Here is a 13290-nt window from a genome sequence, read left to right as displayed (position 1 = left end):
GATGACATTCGGAAACCAACTGTCTTCGTAAAAAAGGCACACCAAAAAACATCCAAATACCTCCATGCTGCTCGTATGTAATGTCCGTCTTGTATTGAAGCCCTGAAATGCGAAATTGGCCCGAAAAAAATTAAATAAGTCTATATTTCAAGCTTGTTTTGTAGCGGAAGATTCTCGAAGCTCCTCTTCCCTGCTTGTCCAAATTTGACGAACCGGGAAGAGGAGCTTCCGCTACAAACAAGCTTTTTCGCATTTCGGGGCTTCAATACAAGACGGACATTACATACGAGCAGCATGGAGGTATTTGGATGTTTTGTGGTGTGTCTTTTTGTTACGAAGACAGTTGGTATCCATTTGCAACCGTTATATGGACATGCACTGCTACGCCGAGACCCCCTGTAACTCAGAGAAGCCACGGAGGACTCTGAAACTTCTCCCAACCCTTAGTCGACATGAGGGGAAGTAGATGAGATGAAGAACTATCCCTTTAAGGTGCTCCTGTGATTTGGACCTGGTCACATTGAGCCTGGCCTGCTTAGTGAGGTTAGCCTGTGTAGCAAAGCTGTTCCTTGAAAGCACCAACAGCACCAACCCAACCCCCCACCCCCCTCCCTCCCTCGCTGGGGCAGATGGTGCAGAGATGCAGCGTCCTGCAAACACAAACACATCACAGGGCGAGATGCAGATTTCCCCTCTCACTCGTGCGCCAGTGATGCTGCCTTATCTCTCAGACGAGGACACACACTCTCACTGGAAGCTAATCGATGCTAAAACTGAGATCGCCGTCGCTCCGTCGCTGGTCCGGTGACGGTTTGGTGCCGTCAGGACTCGGTCGGCACAGATGGACGTTGTTGTTGTTCTCTGCAGCTCGTCAGCAGGACACGGTGCCAAACGTCCTCCTCTGTAGACACAAGAACATTTCTAAACATAGCTCGGATTCCTGTGTTTCCTCAGGCTCATAGTCTCTCTCAGGACAGTGAACGCCGCTCAGCACTTACAGCGTTTTGCTGCGAGGTAACGAAGTTGATGATTAAAACTTCATGAGTTACAACGGAGCAGATGACGGCACCGTGCGTCATCCGGGCCGAGGTCCAGTCCCTCGCGTCATGTTCGATCCGACAAGTCTCGTCCCGACTCCACGGTTCACCCTGGTTTCTCTCGGTAACGATTCAGACAGTGGAAAGTTTAAATGGAGACGCTTTGTCTTTTTATAGCATCTCTAAGCTTCATGTTCAGACCCTCCGTCAGAGCAGCTCACGGTTGTTGAATCACTGCGGAGTCAGAACCGATTCCTGACCTTGTCGCTGCCCATGATGTAATCAAGGCCTAATGAGTTCAAGTAGCTCTGAGTGTCTCTACAAGTAGAAGTGGCCAATTGATGAGCAGAAATTTTCCTCACAACCTAAATTTTCCTCAGTATAACAAGCTGAACATTGCTTATATGGGGCTCTACACAAACATTTGTTAGTTTACTTTAGGAGCACAATGAAAACTGTTTAATTAGCATATTATTTAACCCTGAAATAGTGGTGGGGGGGGTTTATTGCCTTTAATCGATAGTACAGTGGAGATAGAGACAGGAAACGTGGAGGCAGAGAGGGGGAATGAATGCCTGCAGTGAGGACTGTAGCCTCAACATGGGGCGGCAGCTCTACCAAGTGAGCTAAACGCCGCCCCGTGACCCTTTCCCTTTGAAGTTGACTTCTATTGTGACCCAGAATGGGTCATACATGGAAATATTTCAACTTAAAAAAAAAAAATCAACGGACAGAAGCAGTAACTTGTTCTAGGTATATTATGCCCAACACAATATTTGGTGAATTGGTCTTTCCTGCCACCACACTATTATTATGAAAAATAACTCTTGATATGAACTATATCGTATTATTTAACTACTTAAATCACAGTAGTATACTGATTTGTTGAACTCATCCTGATGTAAACATTAAAACTCAATAGTTAGTAGCGCTCCAGAGAGAAGATGAGAGAGGAGAAAAACTAGTTCTAGTCCTCTCCTTGTGTGGAGTGGACATGGTTTGCACAACTTCTTTGCATTTCAAGGAGCAGACACACGAGACATGTCTCGTTCTCAGGAGAGATCCTAAGACTCCGAAAACTAGTTTTAAAGCCCCACTATGTAGGATTAGTGGTACTGGTTGAGAAGGGCAACTGTCTCCTGGAGAGGAACAGTAGCCTACCTGAATTTGTTGCCGTTACCGGTAAAGTTGCTGCTGCCAATCGGTGGTACCATTGCCGGTACCGATACTGTACCAAAACCGTTTCTCTGGCACTTTAATTAGTTTAGAAACACTATGTGAAGCATTAAAAATGAACACATGGAGACTTAAATAACATGAAGTTTATTTTATTTTGAAAACATGAGTTCAGTTTTCATCGCCAGTTAAGGACAATCATTCAAAACTCAACTGTGAAATCAAACTGATTCTCCTCATATGACTGAGGCCTGTTGCTATGACAACACTCCCTGTTATGATGTTAAATGTCAACCTTTAATGTAATTTAATAAGGTACAAATGTTTAGACATGTGGGACTACATTATAACAAGATGTTTCTCTGTCGTTGTCGTTGTTTCACATACAAACAGCTAAATAGAAACCTTGCGTCTCTCTGAGCTGAGAGCAGAAACCAGGTCAAAGGTCGACGGCGACGGTGCTTTGCAGCATCCTTCATCCAGGTCAGGACGACCTCAGAATAAACTCAAACCAGACCAGACATGTGGTTTTGTATGTGAGGCACTGCAGAGCTCTGAGCTTCCTCTCATCCGTCAGCACCACCACCACCACCACCCTCCGGAGTCTGGACTGTCCTGGATTGGGGAGGGTGGAGATGAGGCTGCAGGGTCGGCACACACACATTCTCCAATAAATGAACTGCAGAGGAGAAGTCCCACAGCTCACTGCAGTGTGTGTGTGTGTATGTGTGTGTGTTTGGTTGACACACACATCAGATTTATTGTTCTAGTCTTCAGATCTTGTCTGTCATTCATTTTCCTTCCCAGCAGTGAAATCTTTGGAATAACTCGACCCGTCACCAGCTTTATTCTGCAAGTCATGAAATACAGTACAAACATTCAAGAGCTCTTGAAGCTCCAGTCCTAAATGAAAAACAAGTTGTCATGGTGACATTTTTAGGTATTTTCGAATGTCAATCAAGCGTCGACTGACACCAAGAAAACATACCACCTTAAAAGCTGGAGCAGGAAGCATCCGAGCTGCTCAAAGATTTAAATGGTTCGCTAATGAAGAAGAAAACAATTATTAACCATTTACAAAGTATTTCAAATATCAGTTGTAACTTTACAATAACCATTTAAGCAATGTTCATAGATGGTTTAAAAACCAAATTTACAAAGTGCTACAAATAGATCTACATATTTAATCTATAAATGTTTTACAACCAATTTCTTAAATATACATAATTTGGAAATCATTAACAAATGCTTAATATAGTGTTAAAAAGGTTATAATGAGTGCAACTATTACCCGTTAATAAATAGATAATTAATAATTAATAAGCACTATTAATTATAATTTCATTGTTTGTTAATGGTCAAGTAACTATGAACTTACATTAATATACTATCTATTTACCATTTTATAAATTATGGTTAAACATTAATAAACTATCTATATACAATTTATAAATGGTCTATTTACCATTTATAAATGATGGTTATTGTAAAGTTTTACCAGAGAAATGTTGTTAGTGGAGATGCTATCTCGCTTAGCTTAGCGGGTAAGCTTAGCTTGACCTCTGAAAGTTTCCACTGCGGCTTCATTAGCGCAACACAAGTTAATGAATAAAATGATTCAAAATAAACGTTCTGTTTCTTGTGTTTAATGAATCTGCGGCTACGAGCTATGCTAACTGCTAGCTGCTGTTTCCATTGTCTGACCTGATTGATCATTGAACTGGATGTTTGTCTGATGCTCTGTCAGTTTCTCAGTGTGGTCCCAGTTCACTGATCTGTAGAAACCTGTCACCGTAGCAACAGAGGTGACTCTCTTGACTCAGCACTAACAGTGTCTTTGTGTCCTGTGTGTCTCCGTCCAGGCCTCATGGAGCTGGGGACTCGCCACCTGCTGTGCACCAGGGAGCTTGATCCGTGCCCGGTTCCCAGTAAACAACCATAAAGGGTGGGAACCTCCATTTACCCCTCGGCTCCTCTTTCCCACCCCCCCCTCCTCGGTTGCCCCTGCGGTGATATTGTCCTCTTCTGTCTGCGGCCGGCGTCATGATTGGCAAGCTGAAACAGAACTTGCTGGTGGCGTGTCTGGTCATCAGCTCGGTCACCGTCTTCTACCTGGGCCGCCACGCCATGGAGTGCCACCACCGCATCGAGGAGCGCAGCCAGCCGGGCGGCGTCCTCCCGCCGCTGTCGGCGCTCGGCGGCAGCATGCGGACGACCCTGCGGACGGGCCAGAACCTCAGCACGCCGTTCATCTACAACAAAGACATGCCACTCATCTTCATCGGCGGCGTGCCCCGCAGCGGGACCACGCTGATGCGAGCGATGCTGGACGCTCACCCGGAAGTGCGCTGCGGCGAGGAGACCCGCGTCATCCCGCGCATCCTGGCCATGAAGCAGATGTGGAGCCGATCGGGCCGGGAGAAGATGCGCCTGGACGAGGCGGGCGTGACGGACGAGGTGCTGGACGCCGCCATGCAGGCATTCCTGCTGGAGATCATTGTCAAACACGGCGAGCCCGCCAACTTCCTGTGCAACAAGGACCCTTTTGCGCTGAAGTCGCTCGCCTACCTCGCCAAAATCTTTCCCCACGCCAAGTTTGTGCTCATGATCCGTGACGGACGGGCGTCGGTCCATTCCATGATCTCGCGGAAGGTGACCATCGCCGGCTTCGATCTGGGCAGCTACCGCGACTGCCTGACCAAGTGGAACCGGGCCATAGAGACCATGTACACTCAGTGCCTCGAGGCGGCGGACAAATGCCTCCCGGTGCACTACGAACAGCTGGTCCTCCACCCCGAGAAGTGGATGAGGACGCTGCTGAAGTTCCTGGATGTTCCCTGGAACGACGCCGTCCTCCACCACGAGGAGCTCATCGGGAAAGCCGGAGGAGTTTCCCTCTCCAAGTGAGTAATCCGTCCTCCTATAACTCCTTCATTTCCTGTTTCCTGTCCCGGACACATCTGGTTCTGAGCCCCGGATTCTGATGGTTTTGAAGTGTAGCTTATCAGAGCGGATGCCAGTCGATCTTCTCCTGTTGACTGTGTTCGAAGAGATGGGAGACTGGTGCACAAAAATCTGAAATTAAAAGTAGAGCAGACACATGAAGGGGAGAGCAGCACAAACAGTCACAAGATTCACAAAAATATGAAAAATAGGTCATGGAAAAATTAGTCAGTGATCATGTGTCTTTGAGTCCCTGTTCACACCTGTTCACACCCGCTTCAAAGGGCCCATATTATGCAAAATCCACCTTACACTGGTTTTGTAAAAGTTATATGTTCCCGTGGCCTTTCTATGACACCAGGTGAAAAAGTCTGTCCACTCCCTTAATTGATTGCTTCACTTTTTTGAGATTGTGTGCCCAAACGGACCAGTCGGAAACGCAGCTCCTCTTGACGTGAAGAGCAGCTAACTCCACCTCCTGGTACTGCCTTGGTACTGCACCTGGGCCAGTCTATAAAAAGTTGAGCTCTCCCCGCTGAGATTTCTTTCCGGAACGATAAACAAACATGGCGATTGCGTCCCGACGAGCCATTGTTCCCAATGTCAACATGAGCACGTGGTTCCCAATGTCAACAATAGCACATGGTACTGGTGGTGAAAACCCACACCCTCTCCTTGTGACAGGTGTGGAGTGGACATGGTTTGCACAACTTATTTGCATTTCAAGGTGCAGACACAGAAATGTCTCGTTCTCAGGAGAGCTACTGAGAGCTACTTTTAAATTAGATTACTGAGATTTAGTACCGCAGATTAATTTGAGGCCAATACACTACGAATACAACGTGGTCGGACCACTTAGACCTGGTTGACTTGGACTTAGAAATGGTTAAAAAAAACAATATGGGACCTTAACATGTGTCTCTATTGACCATTTGTGATTGGACCTCACGCCTGGTAGTCCTTCAGAAGAGGTCAGTAGGGTGGGCGGTCCTTCAGATGTAAGTAATTAAAGGGAGAGTTAAACATTTTGGCAAATTGGTCCATTGCCATAATCCCTATAGTTTTAGTAGGTTTGTTGCCTTTAATGGTCGGTGCAAGCTATTTTAGAACAGCGGAGCAGAGCCGTGAGCTGCTCAGAGGAACGCTACGAGACAGAGTTGTTTTAGAGGAAGCCTAAATGCAGAGACTGTTTGCCGCAAAAACTGTCCCTGACGGGAACGCGCATCACCGGTTTTGCATGAATTTACCTCTAAAACAACTCTGTCTCGTAACGTTCCTTTAATTGTAGCTTGCACCAACAATTAAACGTAACAAACCTACTCCTAAAACTATAGGGATTATGGCAATGGGCCAGTTTGACAAAAGGTTCAACTATCCCTTTAACATGTGTCGGCCAAAGACGATATGAAAATGGACTGGTCTGTGAAGAAACATGATCAGAGCGTGTCAACCTAAAACCCTACAGTGAAAAACTGCGCAGTAAAAAAGTAACATTTTCTTCTCTCTGGTTGAGGTTGGAGGTTTTTTTCTGTGGAATCTGTAGTGACAGGAAAAGTGTTGGACATATTTCATATTGCAGTCATTTCTATGAAGTGATATAAAGTTAGAAACCAGTCACAGAGCCAAGTTCAGTTAAACTCTGACTGTTGTGTTTTCACTGGGAAAAACCTCGATGTGTTTACTGACCCAGTGTCTCTGCGGCTCCTCTGATCCACACTCAGCTCTTTAATTACAACATGGCTCTGTGTGATGTTGTTCAGGAACAGATTCTCTCTTCCAGCTTTATTGTTGTTCTTCTCGTTCGTTGTTTATTGACGTCTCTGTTTTTACTAAAACAGTGTCTGTTTAGTCGTTTCCTCCGCTGCTCAAGATGGCTGCCGCTTCAGTCAGGACACACAGACAGAAAAACAAAACATTTTTTTTATTTTTATACAAAGGAACTTGAATAAAGATGCTCGATATAATTAGACACTGTCATATCCCTCCGCCGACCAGCCCAGTCACAGGAAGTAGTCCCGGCCCCGGAGTTACAGTGATGAATAATGACCAGAAATGTTTCTGTGATGTCACAGTGAAGTTGACCTCCGACCTTTGAAGCAATAAATTCTAATCATTCCCCCACAAAGATATACATCACAACTTCCTGTCTGTCAGGACTTTCAGAGTAAAACCAGGTCAGCAAACACAACAATGGAACAGAAGTGTTGTTAAATTACACCTTAGTTGATCTTTTGAAATAAATAGAATTAAATAGAAACTAAGCTAATTGTGGTTTAGCTGTGCTTAGCAACCACTGACCTGTCAAATTGAGTCGCTGACATATAAACAGTGACACAGCCCAACTACATATGCTACATATGGACAAGTGACACCGCCTGTCTGTAAATGCAGACGACATAAAGATGTGAGTCATGTCAGAATAAAATCAGAGTGGAAGCAGATGTGTGTTGCAGACGACATGTGTGTTTGTGTCATGACGACATGAGAAGCAGCAGCAGCGCGAGGCCGTTAATCACACACATGATTAGTCAGCCGTGACAGCTGATCTGGGAGAAAAAAACCCCCAAAAAACTTCATAGTGACCGTGGTTCTGAACGGGCCTTGGACCCGTCCACGCTGCGTGTTTTCTAGCAGGAACCCCGGGAACACGTGGAGAACGGGTCCCATCACATTCCCACCACATTCACAGCAGAATGAGCTCGGACAAGTCTCCCAGCCCTGAGCTACTGAGCCTGGAGGGGGAGGGGGGTGAGGGGGAGGGGGGTGAGGATGGGCTATTAACATGAAGAGGACTGACATGTAGGTAAGCAGAGTGCCCCCCCCCCTACACCCCCCCACTCCCCTCCACTGGAGCTTCCTGCTGAGGAAGCGTCTCATTAGTGACGAGTGCAGCAGCAGCAGCAGCAGCAGCAGCAGCAGCAGCAGCAGCAGCAGCAGCAGCAGCAGCAGCAGCAGCAGCAGCAGCCCCGGCGCTGTCGGCCATGTTTTGGTTTCAGTGATGTGGAAGGTCGACTTCTGGAAACTGTTGACGGCTGCAACCCTACTCCTCTTCCACCCCCCCACCCCCACACCCCCCCTCTGCCTTATACCACCACCCTCTTCCTGCCACGTGGAGGCAGAGCTCCCTCCACCCTCTGGCTCTTATTATTAACGTCCACTCAGCAGGTCTCTCCTCTGTCCTGAAGCTCCTGAACGCATCGTTGGGGATCCTCAGGAGGAGGAGGATGGAAGTGATGATGATGATGATGTAGGTTGGGGGTCACCAAAGTAGTTCAACCACAGACTGTGTGATAATAACTACTACAACTACTGATACACAACAATTAAAGCAGAAGTAAGCGATATTTTTGTGTTAATATAAGTCTTAAATAGTTGTATCTTCCGACAGCAATCACTTACATAGAGTGTTTGGACCGAAACACGGGTCTGTCAGTCACTCTGCTCTGCTCTGAGCCCAGGAGAAAACTTTCCTTGTATCCTACAAGTTTTATCCAATGAGGAGAGAGAACGGCATGAAGGGCTGTGTGTGCAGCCAAGGGATGCACGTGAATGTGGTGACGTAGGGACGAGGACCAATAGATCCATGACGAGGGCGGGGGCTGCTAACTCCATCGGCTGACAAGAAGTAGCCAAAACGACTGGATGGCTTACTTCTGCTTTAATATTACTATAACTACTACAAATGCTACTATAATTACTACTAAAAGAAATACTTCAACAACACTGCAGCTCACCATGGCAAATACAACAAATCCTACTACAGTTATAACCCTTTTCTTATTGGACACTCACTGATGAAGCTGTTTGAGGGATTTTTCAGAGGCCAGATTTTCCCTTAAAGGTCCAGTGTGTAAAATGGAGGTAAAACCTTGACATTTACCGTTCAGATTCTAGTTTGTAGCGCTCACTCACTCACTCGCTCACTCACTCGCACTCCCCTCTCCCGTCGGCAAAGTGACGGTGGCCTCAGAGGACGAAACAACTTGTTTGTTGTGAGACGACTGGGACTAATGGGACTAGTGGGGTCGCCTGGAATTCAAATGGGGTCGTCTGAAATGTCTAGTAATTGATTTAAAAAAAATTACTGATAAAAATATTTTTTTAACTAATTATTCTTTTTAAAATTATGATTAAAAACACCTTACACAATCTTAAACAACTGTATTCTATACTTTCACTTTCTCAAATATAAATCAAGTTCAAAATAAAATGCAGAAATTAAAAATATCGTCGTCAGAAATTTGTGATGTCAAAATGGGGTCACGAGCCAAAAAAGGTTGGGAACCACTGCTCTAAAGCAAGACCCTTCCTATATGTGTATATATAAAAGAATAATTATAAGGCTATGAAAACCAAACAAATTTTATTTTATAGCGATTATACACTTGAACAAATATATTAATGGGTAATAGATTCAGATTTCGCTAATAAACATTGACAATTATTACACACTGGACCTTTAACTTACAGGCTTTTATTGTCCTAAACGTTTTCAGTCAGAATATAACAGAACTTAATTGTCATTGCATTAGGAACAATGAAACAAGGTGTATTCACAGTCATTGTGTGGTAATTAAATGTGTCAGATATCGACCTGTGTGATTGGTCACAGTCAGACGTGTGTGTGTGTGTGACGCAGTGAACAAACTCACACTGGTTCATCATTATCTACATGTATCTGCACTAATCAATCGATCAGAATCAGAAACCTCTGTCCAGCTGGTCAGCGGTCACTCGTCCCGTCCTGTTGCTGCTCTTTAATATCTAATCACAGAGCGACTGGGAGGAGCCTCGTGTCGGTCATTAACATCGACCCACCGGCTCGTGGCTCTGAAAGGTTGAAGCGATGGGTCCTCTGGTCGTCTGCACTGAGCTGATTGATTTTCTAGTTGTTGACCGAGGTCGTGTGAGAGCAAGCCGCTTCACCGCAGCTCAGAAATAAACAGCAAACTCTACAAACTATAAAGAGCAACAGAACCACACCCAGAGCAGCCGGCCGGCCCGCTGCTGCTGGTTCCTGCCATAAAACTGTAGCTACGACATGTCTGAGTCATGGTCGACAATAACCTCCTGGTTTTCACCCACATCACTGACCAGGAATCAGCTTTTTATAAAATCTGGAGCTTTAAATAATCAGCGTTCACTTTGTTTCACTCGGAGCAGAAGAAACTCAGGGAAAAAAATCAAAATCTTTAAAGGGATAGTTGCATTTTTTAAAAGTGGGGTTGTATGATCTACAAATAGTCCGTAAGTACTTTAATTGCAGTAGAAGACTCTCTGCACTCCTCCCGTTAGCAACGCCAGCCCATAATAGCCCTGCCCAGAGATTTACAACATACAGTGTTGTGAATGGACCCAAAGAAACGGCCTATTTTCGTGGCCTAAAAGAGGTTTTACCTGAAAAAAAAATACACAGTTCCATTGTTCGCTATAATATAATTGTTTCCAGCCCTTCAAAGTGCAGGAAAAACACAGTTTTTATTTGGACCGAACCAACTGCTAATCGGCGGGCGCTAACCCTGGGCGGAGGGATACGTGAGTTGGTTAGGTCCAAATAAAAACTGTGTTTTTCCTGCACTTTGAAGGGCTGGAAAAAATTATATTATAGCGAACAATGGAACTGTGTATTATTTTTTCACGTAAAACCTCTTTTAGGCTGTGAAAATAGTCCGTTTCTTTGGGTCCATTCACAACACGGTATGTTGTAAATCTCTGGGCAGGGCTATTATGGGCTGGCGTTGCTAACGGGAGGAGTGGAGAGAGTCTTCTACTGCAATTAAAGTACTTAGGGGCTATTTGTAGATCATACAACCCCACTTTAAAAAAAAAAGATACTATCCCTTTAAAACATGAACAAAATGTAAAATGTGAGAAAACAGATAAATGACGGCAGGAAGTTCATGTCTTCAGAGCGTCTTTGTTGCTCCGTAATGAACATATAAAAAAGGCCGAAGCTCAGCGACAACCTGCTGATGTGACCGGAGGCCTGTTACCACGGCGACGCGGCCTGTTGTAGTGTGTTTGCAGTGGGCAGTGGAGATGACTCAGTGTAAACAGCTCCGTGTAAATAAAGGTTATTCATTCATTTATTGAGCCTGGCATAGCTCCTCTGACGTAGCAGAGCAGCCCCTGTGTTTGTCGTGTAAAGCTCCGCCCCCCCCTTTCAGTGACATCACATGGCATTGATTTATTATTGATTAGGGAATAATCAGACATTAGGTTTTGGTTGCTCTCTGAAATAAGTGAGATTCAGGTGCTGTTCAGACTCTGTGGGGACTCTTCAGCTTCAGTCACAGCTCAGTGCTGAGGACCCTCCAGATCGCACTGAGGCCACACCATCATCTTCATCACCATCGTCATGTGTCTCCTCCAGTCTTCATGCTTTTTTTTCTCTAACAAAACAATCAAACAAAAACAAAAAAATCTAAATCAATAAAAAGTAAGTGAAAAAGCAGCAATCTGTCTTCACTGCCATTAGTGGGTATTTGCACATCTATGTGCTTACATACACATAAGCGTGCTCGCTACACATATGTACATCCACATAGTCAAACATCTGCATAGATTTTACAGAGATACATATATTTAATATTAAGGTCTGCCCTGCTCTATAGGGCACCAATTCAGGGCTCAACAAATCATATGTCCCCTTTAGAAAATTCCTCCAAACCTAAAAGTAATGGAAACCAAAATTCTTGAAAAATATGACCACACTTATGTTTTTCCAAAGTTAATTTTTATAAGTGAGATTCAGGTGCTGTTCAGACTCTGTGGAGACTCTTCAGCTTCAGTCACAGCTCAGTGCCGAGGACCCTCCAGATCTCACTGAGGCCACACCATCTTCATCATCATCGTCATGTGTCCAGACTGTAGAAAGTCTCCTCCAGTCTTCATGCTTACAGATAATTATCGGCCCTATATTGGACAGGGCTCCAGACTGACCTTAAATTGGGGAATTTTGCCCCTAAAATTTGCGCATGTGCAACCAGTAAATGCTGTTTGTTTGTTTTTTCCATATTTTTCTTCCATATTTAGGCAACTCAAATGGTCTAGAATCTGTCATTAGAGGTGTTAGAGGCCAATGTATTTGAGGATCATGAATGAAAAGGAAATGTGATTGTTTGCTTCCCGAGTTGATTTACATTGTGCGCCCCTACATTTTCTGTTTGCACTCCTAAAATTTTAAGTTAGGGGCCACTGTGCTCCTGGTAAAAAAAAAGTTAGCCTAGAGCCCCGTTGGCTGATGACTATCGGCGTAATTATTGGCCAATATACACAGATAAGTCTGTTAATGCCGGTTAGCCAACATTGCCTTGATTTAGTTCAGTTTCAGTCTTTTTGGGGCCAATGGAAATCAACTTTAGGGGTTCTATGTTGATTTTAAACGGTAACAAATGTTGATTTTTTTAAGTTTAACTGGTTGTCTTTGTTGTGATTACAACAGTAGTGATATATTATTTGGTTAAGTCAGAGGTAGAGCTATAATGTTAAATTCATCTCTACTCACTATATTAAAGCGTTTCTTATCCTCCTGTGTTTATATAAACTATTAAGAATGTTATCATAGGTTGAGTGCATTTAACAGCTTGAGATGGAAAAACAGTTGTGAGGCTGAAACAAAGTCGACGGGGTGGGGAGCGGTTGAGAAGCTGTTTGGGACCTGGTCCCTGGTCTCTGGTCTCTGGTCTCTGGCCTTTTAGTGCACACGTCACGACTCCACAAATTGATTCCTCATGAATCATAAATGAGTAGGGACCTCACCCAGAGACGCCTCGCTGAAAATCAACCAGCAGCAAATTGGACTCAGTTGTTTGTGGTGTTGTTGTTCGTTGTCCAGCTCAGACTCACTCAGGAAGCGACTGTGATTTCAGTGTGAATGAACTTTCTGCTTCATCTAAACCTGCAGCTCCTGTGATTCAGATCTGGACCCAGTTAGTTTCCATCAGATTGTGAAGAAAGGTTTTGTCACAGTATTTTCTGTTGTCTGAAGGCGAGCATTAACTAACATTTTCGACCAAACGACGTTCCGTATATAAAACTAAACTCTCGTCCCTCTGTCACATGATTATCATTCATCAAATCCAAGTGCATTTCTCTGATTCGTCGATGGAGCAAACCAATCGAATGATCTTTA

The 13290-nt window shown here is 44.5% G+C and overlaps 1 protein-coding gene across 2 annotated transcripts in view; it reads left to right on the top strand.

The window, feature by feature from the left end:
- tpst1 (tyrosylprotein sulfotransferase 1) overlaps positions 1-13290 on the top strand; it is a 32823-nt gene that overhangs the window by 7034 nt on the left and 12499 nt on the right. For both annotated transcript variants that reach the window (XM_085794788.1, XM_085794787.1), the window contains exon 2: positions 4076-5116. In XM_085794788.1, the coding sequence (XP_085650914.1) occupies positions 4257-5116 (860 nt within the window). In that variant the 5' untranslated portion in view covers positions 4076-4256. The remainder of the gene's footprint in view (positions 1-4075; positions 5117-13290) is intronic.

This window comes from Trachurus japonicus, chromosome 13 (genome assembly GCF_045865225.1).
Source record: "Trachurus japonicus isolate A0001 chromosome 13, Traja_1.0".
Taxonomy (NCBI): domain Eukaryota; kingdom Metazoa; phylum Chordata; class Actinopteri; order Carangiformes; family Carangidae; genus Trachurus; species Trachurus japonicus.
The sequence above is the reverse complement of the archived record's forward strand: the minus strand, read 5'-3'. Positions and strand labels throughout refer to the sequence as shown.